Source organism: Lonchura striata, chromosome 1 (assembly GCF_050655825.1).
Source record: "Lonchura striata isolate lonStrDom1 chromosome 1, ASM5065582v1, whole genome shotgun sequence".
Classification (NCBI taxonomy): Eukaryota; Metazoa; Chordata; class Aves; order Passeriformes; family Estrildidae; genus Lonchura; species Lonchura striata.
In genome coordinates, this window is record NC_140703.1 from 52,109,334 (window position 1) to 52,133,886 (window position 24,553).

The 24,553-nt window shown below is 40.2% G+C and overlaps 2 protein-coding genes and 1 long non-coding RNA gene across 22 annotated transcripts in view; 1 reads left to right on the top strand and 2 right to left on the bottom strand.

The window, feature by feature from the left end:
- The window catches only part of KLF5 (KLF transcription factor 5), a 35,270-nt gene extending 15,056 nt beyond the window's left edge, over nt 1-20,214 (bottom strand). For 2 of the 7 annotated variants that reach the window (XM_085594206.1, XM_085594190.1), the window contains exons 1-2: nt 3,165-3,553; nt 423-1,293 (exon numbers count right to left, since the gene is read on the bottom strand). In XM_085594206.1, coding sequence (XP_085450332.1) covers nt 423-1,293; nt 3,165-3,380 — 1,087 coding nt within the window. In that variant the 5' untranslated portion in view covers nt 3,381-3,553. Of the gene's footprint in view, nt 1-422; nt 1,294-2,573; nt 2,804-3,164; nt 3,610-4,278; nt 4,421-18,768 lie in introns of those variants that run through there. The other 5 variants (XM_021548006.4, XM_085594201.1, XM_085594213.1 and 2 more) reach the window with 5 other exon arrangements.
- LOC146768673 (uncharacterized) lies at nt 3,783-5,385 on the top strand. The gene is made up of 2 exons (XR_014949234.1): nt 3,783-4,210; nt 4,323-5,385. It is a non-coding gene; the product is annotated as an uncharacterized LOC146768673 (long non-coding RNA).
- A 154-nt stretch (nt 20,215-20,368) lies between the features above and the next one.
- PIBF1 (progesterone immunomodulatory binding factor 1) overlaps nt 20,369-24,553 on the bottom strand; it is a 106,641-nt gene continuing 102,456 nt past the window's right edge. For all 14 annotated transcript variants that reach the window (XM_021548014.3, XM_085594118.1, XM_085594080.1 and 11 more), the window contains one exon: nt 20,369-23,293. In XM_021548014.3, coding sequence (XP_021403689.2) covers nt 23,237-23,293 — 57 coding nt within the window. In that variant the 3' untranslated portion in view covers nt 20,369-23,236. The remainder of the gene's footprint in view (nt 23,294-24,553) is intronic.

The following is a 24,553-nucleotide window of genomic DNA, read 5'->3' on the forward strand; positions in this document are numbered from 1 at the left end:
GGGAGCTGCAATTATTCTTGCAGTGCCAGAAAATTCAAACAGAGCTGTACTGCACTGGACAAACTGAGCCTCTGCTCCATCATGAATACTGGACAGTCACACCGATTTACACTAGCAAAGGCCAAAATTTTTTGTTTTTTATTTTCTACAGAATCTCTATTTTGTAACAGGGTAAAATGAGTTCAAGAGAATGACAAATGACATGAATAATACCAATTATTTAATGAATGTGAGAGCCTTCCACTCAAAATGACGACAGAGATAAATTCTACTTGGACAAAGAACTATTTGGTTCTCCCTAGATGTAGACCACAGCTAAAGAAAACCACTTATACCTCATCCATTATTATTCACGCTTTTTTTTTTTTTTTTTTTTTTTTTTTTATTGCAAGAGCTGGGATTTCCTGGCACAGATTGCTTACCTGGGTAGTCACAGTAGTGGATACGTCTTTTCTCCAAATCTGGGTTACTTCTCCTGTTGTATCTAACAGGTTGGATGTTCTGGGGGGTTATGGGCAGAGTTGCTGGTAAATTTGGGTTGTGAATTGCCAGCTTGGAAGCTATAGTTGCGGCATATGATGGAGGAGGGGTTAAATTCTGCAGCATCTCTGCTTGTCTGTCTGGACTTCCAGGCTCTGAGCTTGGGGGTGAAGGGGGGAAGTAAGTGGCCTGCTGCTGCAGAAACTGGTTTGGCATGGTGTAGGTACAGGGGGGGATGCCCTGGAACTGTTTCATTGCAGTCTGTGGAACAGCTGAGGAGAGCGTGTTAAGGCCCGCCATGGCTGAGGGCATGGAGACATTGTTAAGGGAGTCCATCACGGCTGCCTGAGGAGTGGTGCTGGGCATGTCTAAATCCGGTGAGCTCAAGAGCTGATACAACTGGCCTTGCTGGGGCGTGATGGAAAGATGGACATCTGGAGTAGGAAGCTCCTGCTTGATGAAAATGTTGTTCACGTCAGGAGTTTGGTGGGAGCTGAAGATGCTGGTAAATTCTGGGAGGGCCTGAGTGGGAGCAGGGGCAGGAGTTTCATTCTGGTGACTGAAGATGGTGACTGAAGATGGCTCTGTCTTGATGTGGGTTACGCAGGGTCGCTGAGATTTGTACAAGCCAGTTCTCAAGTGGCTGATGTCAGGCAGGAACACGTTCATGTTGATGCTGTAAGGCAACCCTTCGCTGTCAGTGAAAAACTGGTCTACAACCGAGGCACTGTCTCTTCTGTATTTCTTATGTTCAGGGATGACAGGAATGGGTGGGAGCTGAGGTGCCAGGTATTTCTCCATTTCACATCTCGTCTACAAAGACAAAACAGACCATAGTCCACATGATTTGTTACCAGCTAAGGAAGATGATGGCATCCAAGTCATGTGAGGCTTTACAAACAAAAGGCAATACTGTTCACCCAGCCGCAAGACACCTACAGAGGAAGTTATGAATGCTCACACTAATGAAAACCTGCTTGATTTTACAATCAGCACACTGATCAACATCATCAAGGACAAGGAGATAAAGTGTTCACACATTAAGACAGATCTGATGTTTCAGCATACACAAACTTTTCATCTTTATGTCTAAAACACAACGCAAGGCGCAGAAGTGACAGGCGCTCTGCCTAATCTTCAGATCTCCTGCTCTGGAATTCACTGCTCGAGCAGGGTGACTGCCTGTTTCACCCGCTTCTCTTTGAAATGCTAACTGTAAAAGCCACATCCTCAGCTGACTATATGAATACTAATACTTCAAATAATGTTTATAGATTTATAGATAGATAGATAGATAACATACTTCCATGATTCTTCATCCCTGGAAGAACGGGATTTAATTAGAAATACAACACCAAAGTGTAAAGTTATTAATAATATTGAATAAGAAGGAGACAGGTTGACTACATCAGAGTACTCTTTGTGTAAAGTGTCTCCAGGACTACACTTAAACCAGTAATAATCTATGCAGTGTATAATTGTCTAATTAATAGCGTGATAAACATGTCCCTATCCATGCCTCGGTTCTCGAAGAGCTCTTTAATTACTGGAAAATCACCCTCTTAGCACAGTAGTGCGAGGGAATCCGTGGGTGGCTGGAGCCCTATACATTACTGGCGTACAGTCATCGGCAAAACATTTACCATGCCGTCTTCAGTGGGCAAATGCTACATTCCCCCCTGCCCTGTCAAGAGAGTGCTCATACCAGACCCGTTTAGCACCCCGCAAGCGAAAGCAGCTGACAAACAGCAACTCTGCCCGAAAGTGGATTTTAGGACCTTTCTTCAAAGACCCCCGGTAAACACCACAAACAAACACAGCCGCCTTCCCGTCCCTTTGATCTGGATCTGCCCCGACATGCCAGGCTACTTTTTTCAGCTCTTGTTTACGAGTCGAGGGCAACTCGCTTTGAAGACGGGGACTTATTTACTCGTTAGGGAAGACACCACCGAGAGACAGCGCCCGACAGAGCGCTGCCCGGCACCGGGGCTGCCTCTCCGCCGACCGGGGAAATGCCAGCGCCTCGCAGGGCGCCGGGAACCGCCCCTGGAGCGGGCTCCGTTCGCGGACTGGAGCCCGGCTGCGGTTCGCACCTTCCCGCTTTTAGCTCCTCCAGCTGTTTGCCTGCGGATCCGCTCCCAAACAGCCTCCTGGGACAGGCACAAAGTCCTGGGAAGTCCCCCGTTACCAGTGAGTCGTGTGCTCTGCCCCCCCCGCCCCCCGAACATGACTCCTTGCGTGGGCGAGGAGGACAGGCGGCCGCTCTAATTCTGCCGCCGGGCAAGTGCGAAGGCAGCAGCTGTAGCTTTCAACACACTGGCGGGGGCAGCCCGGCTCCCCCCGCCTCGCCGGGCCGGCCCGGCCGCTGCCCCCGGAGCCCGCGCCCCGCCGCGGCCCGGCCGCCTCGCCGCGCTCCGCCGGCGGAACACGGGAGCGCTTCCCGCTCCGCACGGGCGGGATGGGCGGCGTGGCCGCTCCCCGCACAGACACACCACACACACTCCGCCGCTGCCGCTGCCGCCACAGCCGCGGAGTTCGGCGTCCGCCGCCCTCGCCCCGCAGTCCGGCCCCACCCAGTCCCGCCCGCCCCGCAGCGGCCGCTCCGAGCGGGGCGAGGCGCGGCTCCGGGGGCTGCGTGGGCACCGAGTGCCCACCGGCGGCTGTGAGCGGTGCTCGCTGCCTACCTGCACCATCTCCTCCGCCGGCAGGTTCGCGCCGCCGCCCCCCGGGTGCTGCTGCTGCTGCTGCTGCGGCGGCGGCTGCTGCTGCTTCAGGTCCTCTCCGGGGAAGATCGCTGCCTCCCGGGCCCCCAGCACGGGCTTCAGCTGAGCGAACACCGGCTCGTCGGGCTGCTGCACGGGCCCCAGGCGGGCGGTCATGGTCAGCACCCTGGTGGCCATGAGGCTGGCGGCGAGCGCGGCGCGGACGGGCTGCCCGCCCCGGCGCAGGGCGAGTGACCCGCGGGCGGCTCCGGGCGGGCGGGCGGTGGCTGCTCGTGCGCTCACTCCCCAGGAGCACCAGCCCGGAGCGCATCCACTCCGGTATCGTCAGTGCCTCCGCCTGTACCTGGCCGTGGGTATCTACCCGGTGACACACGCCCGCCTCTATTTCACCCTACTCCACCCCCGGCCCCCCCTATACCGCACCCAGCCCGGAGAGGGGCCGGCCCTGCCGCCCGCCCTGCCTATGGGGAGCGCGGGCGGCTCCTCCCCGCCGCCCGGTCCGGCCCGGCCCGCTTCGGCCCTGCCCCGCCGCGGCGGCGATGGCGGAGCGGTGCCGGCTCCGGCTCCGGCTCCGGTGCCGGGCCCGGCAGGGCGGTACCGCCCGGCCAGCAGCCGGGGAGCGCTGCCCGGCGCAGAGTCCCCGGAAAGGAGCGGCCGGCGCGGCGCTCGCCCTGGAGTGGAAGCGGGTTTTCAGCAAGTGCGGCGCTCCGCCGACGTTTCTCTCGTGCTTATACTATTATTTATAGTCTTGTAAAGTAGCACTGCTAATGTGGCCACTTTAAAACAACTGTCTTGTCCTACCTTTCATCTTCAGAAAGGTTTTAAAGGCAGTCGTTCAGATTTATTATTTTTTGTCCTGAAGGCAACTCGTACTTGAAACCTGCTGCTAATAATTATCAGCCCGGCAGTACACATCCACCCGCCCCCCCGCACACTGTGAAAGTGAAGTTTTTCAGCATTTTACAGAAATAGCGCAGAGGACAAGGAAGACGGGTAGAGGAAAAGAGGTAGCGACGACTGAACCTTTTCTTTCCCCCCTCCTCCCCTCATAGAAATGAGGCAAGTTTCTATTTACTTGTTTTGAGGTGTGGTTTCGACGCAAAGCATATTTCCCCGTAGACACAGGACGGTGAGCTAAGCTGCCGCATGTTTCGCTGAAGCAGAAAAAGGAGGGACGCCGTCCTTTCGTGCAACACCGACCGGCTCACGTCGTATGGGAAAACTACAGCATGTAGTGGAGCTTTGGAAAAAAGCACAAACTTTCCACCTTTCTCCCAGCCCTGTCAGCTCTGCAGCTTTAGTTTGCAGGGAGAGAGTCTGAGAATCCACAGAAATGTTGGCAACCTCCTCCTCCCCGTATTTATCTCCTATAATTTACAGACAAAGTTCTTTTTTAAAACGTGAAAAAATCCTTTTTTTCCTGGTCAGCCTGGCACTCCTCCCCTTTGCCGCCCAGTCCACAGCGAGTAGGATGTCTCAGAGCCTGCATGCAGAAAGCTAATTACAGAACCCGGGAAGAGCTCAGCATAACATTTTTTTACACGAACTGTCTGTTTAGCAATATGCAGCCTCTTGATGCTTGCTATTACTAACGTAGATCCGGCTACTCCCGTCAGCGCAGCATTTGAAGCCGTGCAGGTTCATTTCCATCCGACACCAGCACGTATTCCCGTTTAGGCAATATGCAACTTCAGCGTCCTTTACTGAAGACTCATGACTGGCATTTCTTTCCCCGCTCAAGCCTAGGAACAAGTGTTTTAACCATCAGATTTTAAAATCATATCTTATTTTTTTGTGAATGCCCTTCACATAACCCTAGTTTAAGATTAAACTTCAAACTATGCTTTTTGAATACCTCACATGTCCCTTATTTCAACCCTGTTAGACTTCAAACTATGTTTTTGACCATCTGAAAGGACAAGGTTAGCATAAACTGCTCTCTAACATCTCTAAAATTGAAAAACTAGCAGTAGTATACTTTGCTGTCTAGAAACTAATTCTTATAGAGGAGGCACAACATAGGATTAGGCAGTGTCCAATGTTGTGCATGTTCTGGTAACTTTCAGACATTTAAACGAATCCTTTGGCTGTAGTAACTGAAGTGTTTTTCAGACTTGCATACCTTATTTGCATGTTTTGTATCCATGTGATTTAATGAATGATAAACGGATAATTTAAAAACTTTTGTTTGTTTGTTTGGGTTATCTTTGTTTGTTTTGCTTTGTTTTATATTTATACATTTATAAAGGGCCTATCCAGGCAAAAGCTTTGGCAGGTTAATTAGAATGGTATCACAGAGTAAAGCTCTGTGTATAAACATTTTCAGAAGCATCTCTGAATGTGTTTTATTTTTTTTAGAAAGGATGTAATTAGGTCTGAACTGCAGATAAATAAATCCAATCTCATCACTATGTTTTTGTGCTACTTATGGTCTACATCCTACAGTCTTTTTGTCAAGCAACAATCAGTGGGAGATGACTAAAGACTAAAGATGACTAAAGATGACAATTTTTAAAGAGCAATTTTTTATTTTGACTTTTCTACTATAACTAAAAATTGAACAGGAAACTCCAATAGACTCTTTTTCCTGCTCAGATTCACTGCTTATCTGACCTACATATTGCTGCATTATTTAGTTTACAGATAGTCTAAATGCACTTTTAGATCCAGAGAGAAAAATTATTTGATAGGCCATTTCAAGAATTAGCATTGTTACTAGATGTTACACTTCTTGGAACAAATAATTTTTATTTACAAATTTAAAATCAATACTAAGCTGCCAAATAATGTAATCTCCTAAATTAAATTGAAATGAGAATTTGTTCAGAATGAATCATAATGAAAAAAATCATAATAAACATAATAAAATAATTCATAATCACAATGAAAAAAAGGAGTTTACAGCTATAATAATTTTGGAACATTTCTAATTCTTCACTGATTTTGCAGACTGAGGTAGAAGTGAGTTTACACCTTAACAGATGAATTTGCCGCAGAAAACACAGTAAGCTGTTTTCAACCCAGCACAGCCCCGTTTATTTAAGTAAGACTACAGGCAGATATGTTTAGTAGTTTTGCTAAGTGATCATTCCTCTGCAACACAAGTCCCCAGGCATCTTCTGAAAATGACAGTTCAAGGTCTCAAGGTCTTTAGTTATTGTCCTGCAGAGTGAAAAAAAGGAGGAATAAAGCATTGACTGGTTAACACCTAGAGCTAGGTATGTGAAAGACACTTAGCTGGGTATGTGAACAACACTTTTCGGTATCCACGGTCAGTGGCAAGAGAAGTACAACACTTTGCACTCAAAACAGCATTACCGAGTTCAGGGGAAAAGGGTTAAACTTTCTGAAACTATGTCGATGCTGCAGGTTCTGAGCGGGCAAGGATCCAGGCTTTCTGAATGAATGTAGACTCAATTACTTTGAACTCTCTTGTTCTGTACATTCCTATTCGCTTAGTAGTGCTATGCCCATTAGGGGAGACAGGAGAAAACAAGAACAAATGTCAAGTCCCAGGCAGTTGGGAGCTTGGCAGTGGAGAAGCAGAGCACTGCCTTGTGGGAGTGGGGTTGGGAGCAAAGGAGTTCAGCAGCGGGGCCAGGATGGAGACAGACTCTCTGCTTTCCTAACTCATCGCTCCATAAGACATATCTCTTAGGAAAGGCACTTGTGTCCCATTGTCCTGCTGGGAGGAGTAGGGCCACAGTTACAGGGACCTACACGTGTTGTTTGGAGGCATAGGGAAGGACTGGAAAGACATGGACAAGTAGTTGCATAATGGTGAGGTGAGGGAAAACCAAGGACTTCAGCTGAACTAAGACAGGCTTGAAAGCCACAGGAAGATGTCTGATTATAATTTCAGGAGCTTTTAACACATTGAGAGGCCTGTTCTGATTGAGCAAATACCCACCTCATTTTTTTCATGTAAATTTACTAGAAAAGTGAGCATGAACTTTCTTCTTGCAAAATAGTAGCTGTCTGTACTTTGTACTTTTGCCCACTCATTAGACTTCATCTTCCCAAAGGAAGAGATGGTTTCTCTTTTTACTTCTAGCTTGCAAAAGAGCCAACACAACCTTTTAAGAAAGTCATCATTTTTCTCGTGTTAACTTTCCTCTGCAGACAGGATTGCACCAGCTACGATGTGCCATCTTAACTCATGACAGGCTTTGTGAATGCCACTCGCGCTATATAATCCAGCACCACCACACCAAGGAATGTAGCAGGGTGACTTTCTGTTCAAGCGAATGTGGGAAATCATGAAATGACAGTCTATTCCTGTGTACCTTTATCTCTTGCTGTTTCAAGATTCACTAACAGAGGTGCTCCCTTTGCTTATGAAAGGAAAGCCCAGTTCCTGTTCTTCATTTCACTGTACCACAAATACTGTGATAGACCATATGGAGAGAAGGATATTCCTGCTGAAATAACAAATGGCACTCCCTAATTATTTCAGCCTGGCATTTGAGTAAAAACACATTTCATCTTGACTTCTTTCCCCTCTTGACATTTCAGCAATCATCTCGTTCCACCCCTGCTCTAGCATGCAAAGCCTTATAATCAGGAAAATACCTCTAGTTCCCTTCGGACAAAGGTTTATTTTGAAGGATGCACAGAAAGTGCGATTTCATTTTGCCAACCTCCCTGTATACTCTAGAGGACAGTTGTGTCAAACCTTCCCATTTCCAGTGGAGTTCCTCAGGCTTTCTTTGCTGCTCTGCTGGGAGTGAAGTGTGTACCTTCCTGAACTAGCTTGGCATTTTTGTTGATGGATTTGAATTGGCACATCACATCAGGTAGAAACCTTCTCAACAGAGCGACTCCAGAACTGGACTTGACATTTTTTTTAGGATATAAGACTATAACAAACCTGCAAAAAGAAATTATTCCTTTACTCTACAAGCTGAGGGAGAGTCACCATTGCAAAACTTGGTACAGACTTCATAAAATGAGAGGTGTATGTAAGGTTTTATTTTGCACAGTTAAAAATTAAGCAAACTTCCAAAGTTGTTTAAAGTTTGCTGAGATTACTAAAAGCATGCAGATGCAGTTGTACTTGTGGTTTGTTTTTATCCTTTAGCTAAACATATTTTTCTTCCACTGTAAGATGAGTAAGTTAAAATAGCAGTGAAGGTTTGTGACAACTAAATAAAGGTATGTAAACTTACCCACAAACAACCTTTGAAAAAACTTTTTGCAGCAACAGGTAAAGATCCTACCTTGTCTGCATTTTCTGTGTTTTGACCTGAGTCAGTCTGCATTGTACAAAGACTAATTACCGATTAATTATATAAATCTGTCTATGAAGAGGTCTGTTCAAGTATTTTCCCTCAAGTTTAACTTGAGCATGTGTGTATACACTTGCATGCATCAGTCTGATTTGCTATTTATCAAGGCCAGTGCTGACTTGGCGGAACAGATGTTTCAAGATGGAAACTTCAACTGCTCATTACTTGAATTCTTGGATTAAGAATCATCAACCTGTCTGGAGGGAACAAGACATCTTACTCAGTAGCTGAACCCAATCTTTTGTTGGATTTTAATAAGCCTTAACTTCAGGTAAACAGCCTCATATTACTTAGGTTTCAGGTACAGTTCAAATATTTTCAGCCCATCTGACGAGAAAAAATACAGAAAAATAATTTATTGCTACCATTTTTTGTTTTGACCTCTGTGTGTTCAGCATATGTCTGAACTAGAGGCTGTTTATAACAACAGGTCTTTTTGAGAACAACAGGTCACTGACTCAGCTTTAGGAGGTGAGTCTTTCCTGTATTTTCATCCATTGTCCTACAGCTGCTCAGCTCTGACTTGTTGCACAGAAGGGCCAGAAATGACAATGACATGCTCCTTCAGCATGTCCTTTAATTATTTATGTACTATTAGAGCAGATGGAAATCTGTACATGTGAGGTAATGAGATAAGATTAATTAAAATGCTAATGTACTTCAAAAATAACATTCATGGTTTTTGGCAAGGTGGTTTGCCCGTTACTTGGAAGTTTAGTGGGAGCCATCACCCTTCTGTACTTCCACCTCCCCTGTCCAATGAGGAGACTGCCTGCTTAAAAGAACAAACAGTGTTGGCAATGCTTGTTAGCAATAAATGGTCTTATGTGGTGTTTTAACTGCTTGATGAGACAAACCCACATTTTTTACTACAAAAAAAAGCACTTTTTAGCTCCAGAATGTTTATGCTGAGGATCTGTTAACAAACACTAACTGTAAAGCTGCCATATTTGTGTATTTTGGCTGAAATCTCCTGATTAGAGAAATAACATAGTAGAGAATGGTTTGGGTCTTGTGAAATACTGGTCTGCCAGGTGGGAGATGGAGCCCATACAGGCTTGGACATGGCAGAGGGGATGGTCTGGCTGGACAAGCCAGGAGGGCATTAAAGCAATGAGCTGCTAGGCTAAAAATCCCTAGGAGCATAATGAGGTCAGGCAATGAATGCTCATTTGGAACTAAATCATGATGTTGAGAGAAAAAATAATTAAGGGATGTGGTCAGAAAAAAATTCCTTCACTTCTTATGCAGTGTCTTTTCAAGTAGAGGAAGAACGGATAAGCTCCTTAATCAACTGCCTGTGAGGTGCTCAAAGAAGATTCTGGGGCCCTTAGAGGCCAATGTCTGCAGGGTACAGTGTGCTGCTCACTGTGATCCTGGAGAATTGCAAAGGCCCTGAGAGAGAGCTTTGACTATCCAGAGGAGTCAACAAGCCTGTGTGGTTACGTTCCCTGTGGGACCTGAGCTGCCCAATTCAGAGAAGAGTAGAAACCTAAATTTCAGTGTGCCATGGAGCTCTACCCTTAGGGGGTGAGGCAAGAGAGTTCATGCTATTAATGCCAATGTCTGCATAATTTGTGAAACTAAGCCATATCTGTACTCAGTCTTGCATCTAAGTAGGCAAATTTTGCATCAGACAAAGCTGAAATAAACTGTAGGCTGAGTGAGGTGTGCGCAGTCTTGAAAGTCTACAATCCCATGGAAGTCAAAACACCTCTTCCTCAAAAGAACAACTCTTTGCCTTCTGCCTCTTTAGAGGGCATTTTGTAAAGCAGTTATAATTATAGACACTCAACAGCTGGGAAAAGAACTAGTAACAGCAAATATAACTTTGATGGCAGTTATTATGGAAAAATAACATGGAGAAAGAAAGATGCCTAAGAAGTCAATGACTCGCATTGAAAAAAAAATTAAAAAGTGTCCATGAAATGTATTAAGAACTAACAATTTCCTGGTTTTACATAAAATTATGCAGAATTGTTGATGAGCAAAGAGAGAAAAAAAAACCATGCTAGGTATTTCTGTGCTGCATTTGGGGAAAGAGAAGGAAAGATATTTGTATCATATAATGACAAAATACTTTACATTTCAATAGTAATTCAAGAGCATATTAAACCAGCTATTGTTTATGGTCTTAGCTAAGCATGTCTGGAAAACTTCACAACAGGAATTTTATAAGAGATGGCCAGTGAGCTTTCAGGATTGGTATTAAGTAATTGTTCGATTAGACATGTTCCAGAATTCTTTTAAGAAAGCTAGAGTTAGAACTAATAAGTAGAAAATGTAAATTAAATTATGTAACTCATTTTGAACTTGCACTGTGACATTCATTTGAGCTTAATGTGAACAGTCAGCATGTGAATCTATTAAAATAGAGAGTATTATTTATGCCACTCAGTATACACTAATGAAAACCAAGATTTTGTTGAATTACCTTTGGATAAATTTGGTCACAAAATATAACAGAGTTTATGAAAAACACATTTTTGCAAAGTATATCACTGGATTCAGCTCAACATTTTTGACTGAAATTCCTAAGTGACAAGTCTCAACTTTTTTTTCAAATGTAATATTGCCAGACTGGTGTATAAGGTATCTTGTAGGGGCACTGTTTGGTTTTTAACAGCAACAATCTGTTTACCTTTCTAAAAGAAAATGTAATAATTGATCAATTTTATTGAGATTAACTGTGGGGGAAAAATAAATAATGAAGGTGGGAAATCTGTCTACTGAAACAACAAATTCCTAGATTCCTTGGTATGTGGGATGCTTCTGAACTATACATCTTACCATAGAGATATAAATGAAGAAGGTTCATGAAGAGGTTCATGGCTCAATTATGTCTAGTTAGCTAGATTCCTCAGATGGCCAAGAAAATGTGAATCTTAGGTGTCTAAACATCTAAGGTGAACCTTGTAGAGCTGTTACACTCACAGGGTCCTTTCACTGAAGTGCTCAGTCTTTTGCAGCATTGACAGCTCAAGCTGGGGCGCAGTCAGTCCCTCACACTTCAGCTGCTGAACCTGCATGCACTTGCAGTGTCTGTTGGAATATTCATTGTGTAACCAGAGGAGAGAGCTGAGCCTCAAGATAGAGGCAGACACTGCTTCCTTTGGAACACCTGAATTCTGGATGGACCATGCATCAAACTGAGGTGCTAAGTTTAAGAATGCAGTTTTCAGTCTTTCCTACTTACAACTCCCTCCTTATGCCTCCTTTTGTTTTTTAATAATAATAATAATAATAATAATAATAATAATAATAATAATAGTAGTAGTAATAATAAAAATAAGACAAAAAATAATTAATTTGAACTTGGCACCAGCAAACCTGTTTTTTTCCGGTTACATTTTGAGGAGTCCTAGTAGTTCAAGAGCACAAACTCACAGACTGACAGCTGTTTAGAAGGACTTTTACAGCACACACTTAAAACTTATGTGCAGTATGGACACTTACATAGAACAGAAACTGAAAATGGATTCTTAGAGCTATCGTATAAAGATCTACCTAGGCTGGGTGTTGAGTGACTGGAGTTAAATCTAGACAATTTCAATCTTGATCAGACTCCCATGGTGAAGTCGCTTCACTATCATGGTCTGATGCATCTTTCTTGTTAGTATTTGTGAATCATTCAGATGCAGCTTACAGAACATTGACAGCATGTGCAGCATTGCTCAGGAATTCCTAATTAAAGCAACTGGGTAATGCAGTTTTGTTGCTCCATTTCCATGATCTGTGCAAAAAAGCCACCCTAGCTCAAATGGGCAGAAAGAATTAGGTAGCATCTCCTTTTTATCTAAACAGTCTGCTCTTGGGGAGGAAAACCCCCAACAATTGGAAGGATCCAGCCTTTCTGCAAAAGCTGCTGCAGCAGCAAAAGCAGGATTTTCAGTCAATTAGAGGATATTAATATTACCATAGGATTCTCATTGGCTTAATAATAACGGTAATAACTTGGGTGACAATTTACCATTTTTCAAAATTCCCTGGTAACCCAATTGACATGAATAGAAATTTAGGAATCAACAAGTAATTTCAAAAAAATGTCAATAGCAGGCACTGGCTATGCACCTGCTTCAAGACTAAGTGAGGTTTGACCTCACTTAATATGTGAAGACACATGAAACATCTTTCCATAAGTGAGCTGGCTAACTGGATGTCACTATCAGGAGGGATAACAACAAAGTAGAGATTACAAAAACATACCTCAGGCTGAAGTACAGGGGTGAGTCAAGACTTGGAAAGGTGCTTCCCAAGAAAACTTACGAAGGTGTGCTTGATTTTTCATCCCAGTCACTCCATAGAAGAGGATTTACAGTACACACTTAACAATTTTGTGATGAAAAGGTTTAAAATTATGATCATAAAACCTCCAGAAATCAGAGAATATGTCTGAACCCACTACTGAAACTAAAACTCATCAGAATATCTATTGTGTTTAGTGGCCATCACAAGCTGACCAATAAGAAAGATGAATGAACCAAAGGCTGCCAACCTCAGAGACTTCAATCCTCCCCTACAAGGAAGCTGATCAGCCTTGGTAAAATGTGGCTGCATATGACTCTTATCTCTTGTTCACTTGGGGGCTTACAGAATTGGTGACAATACTCATCTTGCTGGATGAGGAAACGTCATTGTTTCTAACTGCATAGTGTAGTGAAAAGGCACAGCTGCATTTCCTTTGAGGTTTCCATTTGCCTTATGAGGAACTCACTCCATCAAGGAAGCAACTGCCTCCACACAGTTTGTTTAGTTTCATTCAGTCTAGGTAAGGCATAGCCAGAAAATGACAGATTTGCCAACACTGCAACAATCTAGAAATAAGATGATAGGTGAAAAATGACAGTGGCTATTGGTGATAGCTCAAATGTCTGTTCGCCGTAGGGACTTAGAAGTGCCATAAGTCTATCAGAATGCTGGTACTCAGAAATATCTCTTCTCAAATAAGTCATATAAGATGTCCATTAAAAAAGTCAAATCAAATAAAACAGAAGAGGAAATATCCAATGACATAGGACAGTATTACGTATCCTATCCTAGTTTTGCTAACTATACTATTCCTATGAGCTGCAGATGCATTCAAAGTCCTTTAAAATGTTTTTGATTTCTCAGAGATATATTAAGTAATAGATTATGGTAAATAATATGCAACATAGTTAAACAGTTAGTTAATACATAACTTTTTCCGTCTCATTATTTCTTGCCTTTTTGAAAATATTTAGAACCTGATTAACAGAAATAAATGATTTTTTGGGGTAAAAATCATGAAACATTTTGTTAACATATTGGTTCTCACAGCTTCAGCTTCAAGTGTCAGATTATTTTCTGCATGCTAGAAAAGCATGCAAACAGAATATATTTAGTACAATGGTAAATACAGCTTTATTCTGCACCTAGAATAAGGATATGAATTTATTTAGGTAATAAAGGATACTGTTTCTCAAAATGAGACATTTAATTTACAATCATATGTTACAACCAGGTTACCTAGTTTCCACTACATCTCTCTAAAATTTTTTTTCATAATTTGTTTTTGAAAATGCTTTTTTAATTATTAAAAAGAAGATAAATACAAAAGAAATGCTTTCAGAACAAGAGACCAATAGAAAAACTTTTCTCCATTTTAATGATGCTTTGTTAATTTTTCTTTTTTTAACTAGAACAGCTCAAGATTAAAAAAGAAATAAGTTTTAGGATGTTCACATTTGACCTGTAAGTAGTATTCTTGTTGGGTGACTTAATGGAAGTTTGGTACATGTCTGTTGTGTTGTGGTATGGAAAACTGCTGTTCATGAAGGTGCAGCTCACTGCAAACGCGTTGACCTGACCGGTTCACAACATGCTTAGTTAAGCTACAGAGCCGCTTACGCACGAACTCAGAGGTAATGTGGCAAGTGGGATGAGGCAAGACTTGAACAATATGTCTTAATCCCTGTGCTGCCTGCAAGATATAAATACGATAAAGGAGAGGAAAAGTTGATTCAATCTTTTAACAAAACAAGGCTTCTTTCTCTCTAGATTGCATATTGATAACTTTGCAGAGTAACAAAATACAATGCTTCTTTTAGTGATAAGAAAACCTTGTTTCTGTGCACTTCAAGAGTAGAGCCTAATGATTCATAAATCTGGCACATGGTATTGGGTACAAATCACTGTAAGATACAACATAACTACATGTAATGTGGAAAACAATCTGTGTTTTAGCACAATGGAGAAACAAACTAGTATTAAAACAAGCATTTAGTCAGGACCAGGATAAATATCTTGTTTTATGTATTTTAAAGTGTTTTGCCATTCAGTATTACAGTTTTTCAAATTTTAAGTTATGAATTCAGATATGACTGCATTGACAAATGAAAGAAGTAAAAGTGAAAGGGACAAAGAAATTACTTCTTTTCCTTTTGCTTCATGTTCATGGTTTCCTTTTGCTTCACAGGCCAGACCACGTGAATAGAGCAGGTTGCAAATGCACAAACTGTCTTTCATCAATTCCATCTGCATCCATCACATCTGTTTTAAATCTTATGTTAAAACAACTATTTGAAGATAGTGAAATTCACCTATGAGATAATTAATCATAGTAGGTTAGACCAGCTTGGTCCACTGTGTTCTATCAACAGAAGCATTTTGCAATGATCCATTGCAGCACTTCCAATCCAGGTGACGTTATTTATAGTATGAAGCAGTGGCAATAAACTTTCCTGGTTTCTAATTGAAGAATATCAAAACCAGCTCTATGTTCTTTATCCCAAGGACATTGTGATACTATTAAACTAGTCTCATGTCAGTGTTTTCTCAAAAATATCACACTGAGACACAAGGTGATGCAATGCCCACTTCCCTTTGCTCTGAATGCAGGAGCAAAAACAGTGCTCACAGAAAGCTAAGTAATAACCAAACAGCCAAAGAAGCCACACTGAATTATGCAACTTAAGGAATTCCCCTCTACAATTAGTTGAACAGTAAAACATTGTGTTTTTTTTAATATCCACCCTCCATCAAATGCTATGGCCCTAATTTGTTTTATTGGATTAAATGCACCTAACTGGTAACATACAGCTGGAAAGTTCTACGCTTGCCAAGGTCAAGTGTTCAAGTAGTCACAGTATTCTTACTCTAATACTTGCCAAATGTTTCTTACTATTTCACAGAGTCAGGTGCTAAAGAACAGGATAAATAAAAACTAGAAACCCTGGTATTTTTAAAGTAGACATCAGAAAATGAAGGAAGAGGTGTATGTTAAGTTCAGTATTGTAACTATATTGAGGAGCTTTGTGCAGTCTGTAGAAGGTACCTCAAGCCAATAGACTGGAAACTCTGAAAGCTGTCTCAGCAGTTTCTTTCCAAAGTTCCTTTCTGTCCAAAGGTAACTCCTTTCTTCAGAAATGCCCCTATTATCATCTTACCCAAAGAGAACTTCTGTGAATACTCGGCAGGGATGAACACATTAAATCCTATCCATCACCTGAGGAAAATTGTACACACTCAGTTTCATAAGAGTGAGGCAATGTTAGAGCTGTCATCTTTCTGTGTAGAGTAGGACTTTGTAGTGTCATGACGAGGACAAGACAAGGTGATTCCTGAGAATGCCAGCACATCCCTGCTTTTGGTACCTCCATGGCTCAGGGGGAGCCAAACAGAACGTTATAGTTACATCTTTATGCTTTCAGAAATTACATGATAAGAACACAGAAAACCTCTTACATGAAAGAATAACAGCAAAGCTGAGAAGGTGGATCAGGTTACCCTGTTTCCAGAAACATCCAGTGAATTTGGAAGCTTGCTTATCAAAGATATTGTATATTTTTATGAAAATCAGGACTGTCATTTAAATAAGTAAATGTGGTGCTGACCAGTGTTGGTCCATGGGGAGTTTGGACCTTTCTGTCATGAATCTGACAATTCTTGGAGCCAGTACAGTAGATCAGACAAGTCCATGAAGATGATCTAATAAAGTATATATATTTAAAATAGAAATAAATATGATAAATTTTAAATATATTATATAACTGTTATTATATTAAATTAATTACAAAGAAATATTTTTAAAAATAAAATTAATTTCAATATACTTTATTGGAATCTAGGTCATTACCAGAAGAACCTTAAAACATGGAAGTTCACAAAAAATATTTTGCTTTGTATTAAAAATAATCAAACCAAAAAAATTTAACTTTTAATGTTAAAAATGAATATGTGTTTATATATAGTATTTCAGTTTACAGGTACAAAGTAATAATAGCATATTTGGACAATTTCTTGATATTTCTGCAGCTGGGAACATAAGAACTTTACATAGTTTGGGATTTTTTTGTAATTTCTCATAGTTTAATGGATTGAAAATACTCTGTACTTGTTTTTAAATCACTCAGCTATCTCAGAATCACTATCATAGTGTAACCTATTTGACAAAGATTTCAGCCTGTCCAGATGTGGAATGGTGCGTCAGAATGAAAAACCACTATGTTTCATAGGATTGGGTATTTGGCTTTCTTGGACAAGAGATCTAATCAGCTCACTCAGGTTTCCCTAAGGGAGGTTTCAGACAGTCTCCATTGTGTAGGAGGGCACCCTGGCTGTGCACTGAGATTAGCCTGCAGAGATTTTATGGGGTTGAGAAAGAAAGGTAAGCTCCCTCCTGCTGCTGGTAAACACTGTTATTGTTCTCCATTCCCTGCTGAATGGCACAAATGCAATTCTGCAATGTCAATTACTGCAATAATGAAAGAAATGACACAAAATGACAAGGAATGTGCTAATTCGGTAATACTTAAGTCATTGACATATTAGTCCCTTTATTGCTTGTTGTTACTTTCAGGCACGTACTCTTTTACTCATAAATACTGAGTGGATTATGGGGACTTAGTATTTAAATAATAAATTAGTAAAACAAAGATTAATGTGAAAGAAGTGGTGCCCAGTGATCTTTTAGAAGCTGTCTGGTCAGTACTGAACACAGAACATGTCTGAGGAAGTATATGAAAAAAAGACTTCGCCATCCTTGCAGGACTTGCTAGCTGCATCCTTTCCAATGGTCAAAAATGGAGACTTGCTAAATATTATTTATATGATAACCAGGAAGGAAAAGGTGGCAAGTGAATAGGCTGCACCAAAATATTGTATTTTTCCTCTGCTTAGACTTCCCCCAGTACCACAAAGGAGATGAGTGCTATTAATTTTTTGTGAACGCCTTACATGTAGCTGTGGATGACAATGTGTGAATCTGTGTTTACACTGCTTGGAAACCACAGCCCTGTGAAACAGTGACAGGTCTCCTGTATCTGCGGCCCTGTACCGGCAGTGGGGAGCGCGAGAAAGCTTGGGCACAAAATCAACCTGCTCTCAAGGTCTCAGAGAGAACACAATGAGAATATTTTCAACTCTTTTTTCTAAAAAGATCCACTGCACTTAGGTAACAACTCTGTTTAAAACCCACATATACACTGAATATGTAAATTCCCTTGTAGAAGTCAAGCATTACCTATTATAATAATGAACAAAGAAACAAATTTTTCTAAAGAACTGAATAAGAAAGCAAGTCTTGCATGCCACAATATGTATCTCTAAAATCACGAAAAACAGGACCACTGGGAATTGCTAGCAGTTTCAGCTGCAACGCTGAATAACCTAAGTAATCCTTTTTCTATTGAACCAAAATGAAAAATGAAAAGACTTTCATTGAAATACAGTCATAAATTCCATCCATAAGACTTTTCCTGCAATTAAGTTACATTTACTGATCCACTACTCCCTTAAAAGGAGCATTAACACAAAGACTTCAATTATTCATGGTCAAACAAAGTTGATTCTATTGCTACAGTCAAAGCGGCATTCTCTTTTACTGTGGTTATTTCTGTAGTATCTTCAAAAAGGGCACAGAGTCTGTGAAAACATGCAAGTTTTTGAGTAAATGCTATTTCCATGATCAGTCCTAGCTTCTTACATTTAATACTTTTGCCATGTGCTCCTTTCATGAGGATGAAATTTGCTGGGAGTTTTTGTACCCTTCATCCTTTTAAGGGTAAGCTGATTGAAATACTAATTTTTTTTTTAATCTAGGTCAAACATCCTGAGAAAAAGAAGTCTTTCTCTATCTAAAAGAAAAACCAAGAAACAAAAACTACAGGTATTTACTGTTATGGAAAACTTATCAGTGAGGAAAGAAACCCAGGGAACTCCACAAAATGACCTCTGTGGAAGAAAGTTTGTGGTTCTTGTGTTGTCAGCAGAGGGCTTAAAAGAGCTGCAGAGGGTCTAACATCTATGAAGAGCCGTACCTACTTCTGCTGCTGCTAAAAGCTTCTGCAGTACTCGCCACTCACTCTTCCAGAATTCCCAAGTGCTGTCCATTTCCGCTCATGGTGCCGTCCCCCGAGAGTTGGCACCCTCTGCTGCTGCTGATTGCTGCCCAGCCCCAGTCTGAAATACCCGACGTGTAACTGCCTTAATGAAGCTGTGGAAGTATGCGTTTTAAAGGTCAAGAGTTCCCAATCAATCCGAGGAATTTAAGAAGGGGATAATATTGCTCAAAGACACTAAGCAAAACTTGATCTTCTAGAGATACTTGTTTCATTTTCAAAGGTCGAGAATGAATACAGATTCTCGATATTCTTTGGTATAAGAAAATACCAGGGATACATTTCTTTGACTCAGTAAGAAGCCTGCCATATGATCTATTAAATGTAATGTTAACAGGGAGAGAAATGCTTTCCTCAGTAGACCTCCCTAATAAGCACAGCCCTGAAACATGACAGGATGTTACAGACTTAAACTGTTGTGTAAAAATCTGTTTTCATGTAAATGTGCTACAGACTGACAATTGATTGAGACACATATACATAATAACATAAATACTTCCTCAAAAGGTAGTAATTTGTTTCTACAATGCCATGCTCTCTGAGTCACGTCTTTCAAAGACATGGAAGTTAATGAATGCCTACCAGGAGTAAAAGAATTCTGCCTGACCATCTTGCAGATGTCAGAGGTTTAATAGATTTAAGTGTTCCTCTTATTTTGCTTTATCATAAAATTGTGTAACTGAAAAAGAAAATAACAAGAAATATTTAGAGACTACAGTGCCAGTGAATTATGACCACAAGATTCAGCAGTAAGCCTTGGAAGTGTAGGCTTTATTTAAATAAGCAATTATGTTTTCAATTTTTTTCCTCAAACAAGAGATAACCTTGATGCACTACAGCTTCTTGGCTTCAGACAAGGGACAGAAAGGTGAGAAAGCAATTACAGTGTTAAAGAACCCCTAAAATCCTAACCTGTTCTAAAGCATTGCCTTTCTTTCTTTCCTGTTCAACCCACGTATTTACGAAACTTATCACTTAAGTAACACCTATTTAATGTACCAAGAAATGTAATAGCGGACAGTGATTTTTTTTGGCTTTGCTCCTTTTGGTTTGAAAAAGAGGAACTGAAGATCATTATGTGGGTTGGGCACTTCAGTCACAAGTTGCTTACATGCATGACTACCCTTCGAAATTTCTCTTCATTATTTTTGACTCACACATCATTGACACAAGGCCTGTGACAATAGGAGACTGCAAAGACCATAAAGAAGAATTTTGGAATAATTCATTTGACAACTATGCTTGTGGGAAAGAACATCAGTAAAAGTGCTGTACAGGTACTGTAACTGAGCCTTTTCATTACGTGGAGAGCAAAAAGCTTCATTAATTTTTGCTGTAGGGCATCTCACATTTGAATAGCTATATTTAAGTGACATTCTAGCTTTCTCGTGAGAAGCTTAGAAGGTCTCCTCCTAGATAATTAATTATAGCCCTGCAGTCTAGTGAAGAATCACAGGAAAAATAGAGTCTTCAACTAAAAAAAACCCAACACATTGAGGAGATTTACACAAGGACCACATGTATTACAAGAATTTACCAATAGCATAGTGTGTTATCAGTATATTCTAATAAACTACTTTTATTTTTGCACATTTAAAAATGGACCTTGTTAATAATTACAAAAATCCCCTAAAAACCATAACCCTTTGCCAGAATAAGTCACTTTGCCAAGTGAAGAACTGTTTAAATATCCACAAAATTTCACCACAAAATCAGCCTAATTTTCTGTCAGCCTTCTTAGAAAATCAGGCTGTCTGGAGGACATAGAAATTTACACTGCAGTTACTCTCTAAGAGTAAAAATGTTCCCATGTATTGCATTTCCATGGAAGAATTAAACAGAATTTTGCCTTTTGGATGGTGCAAAGTAAATTGCTGTCACTATCTGATATCAGATTATTTAGGAATATCACCACAGAGTAATTTAATTTGAATTCTGAAAATCAGTCATCTAGCCCATCTCAAAGTCAGGTCCAATTATACCAGTTTGCTCAGGAGTCTGTTGGGTTCTGAACATCTCCAAGGATGAAGATTCCACCACCTCTCTAGGCAACCTGTTTCAGTATTTGACCATTCTCAAAGTAAACACATTTTTCATAATAGTTGAGTTTTCTAGTGCTCCATCTGGTGTCCATTGTCTCTTACACTATTGCTGTGCACTCTGAGCTCAGAGTCAGGCTCTGCTGTCTCTGTACCATCCCATTTTGTCATTGGAGACTACAAGTTCCTCCTGTAAATCCTCTAATATTAATGCTGTACAAGTCCAGTTCTTTGCACCTCCCCTTCTACATCAGATGCTTCAGCCCCTGACCATCTTGGTGCACCTCTGCTGGACTCACTGCAATATGTCAGTGCCTTTCTTGAACAAGCCCAAAACTGGATCCAAAACTCTGAATGTGACCTCCCATGTGCCAAACAGAAGGGAAGGATCACTTCCCTGCATCTGCTGACTATCCTCTTGGTAATAACCACCTAGGATGTGGCCGGCTGGCACATTACTGACTCATATTCCACTTGTTGTCCACTGGGACCTTCAGGTCTGTTTCTGTCAAGCTGCTTTGCAGCAGTATTGGCATATGGGGTTATTATATCCTGGATGTGGGACTGCAATTGCTTTTGTTGAACTTCATACATTTCTTGTTGACCCGATTTCCAGCCTGCTGAGATCCAGTGTATAGACTACTCCCTCAAATCTGGTATTGCCTGTGAACTTGCCAATGGATGACATTATTCCAGCAGGACATGGCACTGTTGATCATGTTTTGTTCAGGTGGGTGTGTCACCCATCTAAAAGTCTGTCTATAAAGACACCATACGAAAACAAATTGGAAAGATTTAAGATTCCAACTAGTATCATGCCCAAAATAGCTCGCAGTCCTTCTAGCTAATACCATTTATTAATTATTAATTGATAACAGACAAACAGAATAGTATGGGTAGTTCATTTAGGGACTGAATCATACGAAGTATCTATTACAATCTACAAAATTAGTATCTGCATATGGAAGCTGTTTCTATTTCATAGGAAATAAAAGTTAAGGATTCCAGTCACATAAAAATATGTTAGATAAAACTTAGACTTCAGAAAATTTTATTCAAAAATGACTGTACTGAAGGTTTGTGAACCGAAAAGTTTGTGTGATTTTTTTTCTCCAGTGAACAGCAGTGAGTCTAATAAAAGATTATCATCCCTGTCTACACACTTGGCCTCACTCACTCACAGAATGATAATTTTAAACCTGTGATGTGCAATTGCCAGCATTTTTGCCTTGGTCTCTCAGAACAAGAAAAGGGAAAAAAAAAGGAAACTGAAGCTTTCTTGGTGCAGAGGAAGTATTACTGTGCTTCAACTGTTTGGAAAATGAAGAAAAGTGTATCTGGGAATCATAAACTTGATATAGCCTCAGTATTATATAGTAAATAATTATTGTTCATATCCAGGTTAGAAAAAATAACCAATTTAAGAGATATTGTCAAGGGAAAAGGCACTAAGAAGAAGGAGCTTTCTCTTAAATGAAATCTGAACAATATTTTCAGTATGCAGTACTTAAAAGATCTTATATTTACGTTCTACATAGGAATGTACCATATGCAATCAAGAATGCTTTCAAAAATTAGAGGACTTTTGTATAGTCAGAATAGATGGTGGAGTGGAATAAACAAGTAGAGTGTGTTCTTGGACTTTGGGTCTTATTTTCATACAATTAAATATGGTAAGTTATCCATTTCCCTATTACACACTACAGTCCTCACCCATCATGGTTCTATTTTTATTATTACACTGATGTAACTGCACTACTGTCTAGCCCATTAAGTATCAGTGCTGATAATTAAGATGTATTTTACTGCTTTTTAAGGTATTTTTAATGTATGTTTGGTTATACAAATGACATCAAGTGATGAACTACAAGTCAAGGCCAGTAAGAAATTTTGTTTCCAGCTGATATGAATTCCTTCATAGAAAGTACAATATTAATTCATGTATAGTTTGAAAATTTCCACTAGCCAGAATAGTTGCAAGGAATGTGGCATGAAACACATGGTCCAGACAAAACAATATAAAAAGGCTGAAACTTGCATTAATTTGAACACTCTAAATATCATATCCTTTAACTGCCCAGATTATAACTTGTAGAACACACTAGTGTTTATTTATCTTTTAAAATTCAAATACAAGTAAGCAAAATTATTGCATGTATCATTTTCACACATTTTTTTCACATGAGAGATGTAGAAATTATTTTATGAAGCATAAGATTATTTGAAGCATAAGTAAAAAAAGAAACAGTTAAATCAAACCAGTTGTTTGCTTGTATAGTAAAATGAGCATCACTTTTCTTCAAAGAAAAGCTCCCCAAAGGATTATTTTGAATAAATTTTGAAAAATGCTACGCTGATGTTTTCTTCTTCAGTTTCTTGTACCACACAGGTACTTCTTTATTTGTCTGTAAAAGAAAGAACATTTAGTTGTGACACAGTGAAAAGAAGAAAAACATGCAATCTACACAATTTAAAAAATCTACACAAGTCTCCCTCCTTCCTATGTAGTTCAAAGTTGAGTTCTTTCCTTGAATGCAAATATCAAAAACAAAACTACACATTTAAAGTTACTATTACAACATACCAGTATTAAAACCTCCCCATTTCCAGGTTATAAAAAGCAGATTCTATGGTGAAAATGAAATAATTTGAGAAAAAATACCTGTCACAATGAAAACAAGCATTAACTGTGCCATAAATAGGTTTCTTTTGAAATAACATCAACTGTGTTTTCCAGCTAAGAAAGGATTAGATCTTAGAAAAGAGATCTTAGGTGTGCCAAAACTGACCAACACTTTATGCAGAAATATAGTTCTTAAAAATTTTTAGTTGAAAATAAAAGAATACAGTAGTTTTCTAACTCTGTACAAGATATTTTAATTGCAGAGAATTATCTGTGAGCAACTTTTCCTTGCCTTCATAGTCCTATGGGTTACTGCTACACAGTCAGGATTGTTTGTGGCAAATTCAGTGGTGGTTTGTATAAAATAGAATAGGTTAATAGAAATAAAACTAATCAAGTGGAGGTGGAACAAGATAAGGACTATTTTGCTTTCAGGATTGGGTATAATCTCTTGAATTAGTGAGCACTGTCTCAGTCTGTTGTCCCTAAAATCATTACTTTCTAGTTCCCTTTTCTGACTGCTCTCTATTAATTCTTTCCTCCAAGACTTAAAAAGCATTCAGTTTAAAAATCTACTTTATTATTTTTGAAGACCTCAGTTACAAAATCAAATCTGTGCTATTTGTGCAAGCATTTAGAATTCTGGAAATTGACCTAAACTGGCAGGATTTTCACAGGACTACTGATTTCTTTTCCTATCTAAGAAGAAAACCTGTGCCATATACCCATTTTCAGTTCCCTACTCCTAAGTCTGCAAAGGCTAGAGTTTCTCACAGAGAAGTTGGTTACAATTCCTTAATGTAAATGCAGTTTTTCTGGATTCCTACACAGTTTCTATATCCCTAAGTAAGACAGGACAGATTATGCAAGGAAACCCCAGGTCATTTACACAAACTGTTTGCTTATGTTTCGGATCACTGTATAGCTCCATCAAAAACAGAGTTTGGGCAGTATGATTTAGCACTACCGAAAGGACTATGGATGAAACAGCACTGGATAAGCCTGTGTTTACTCTAATAATGTTATTCAAGCAAAATCTGAA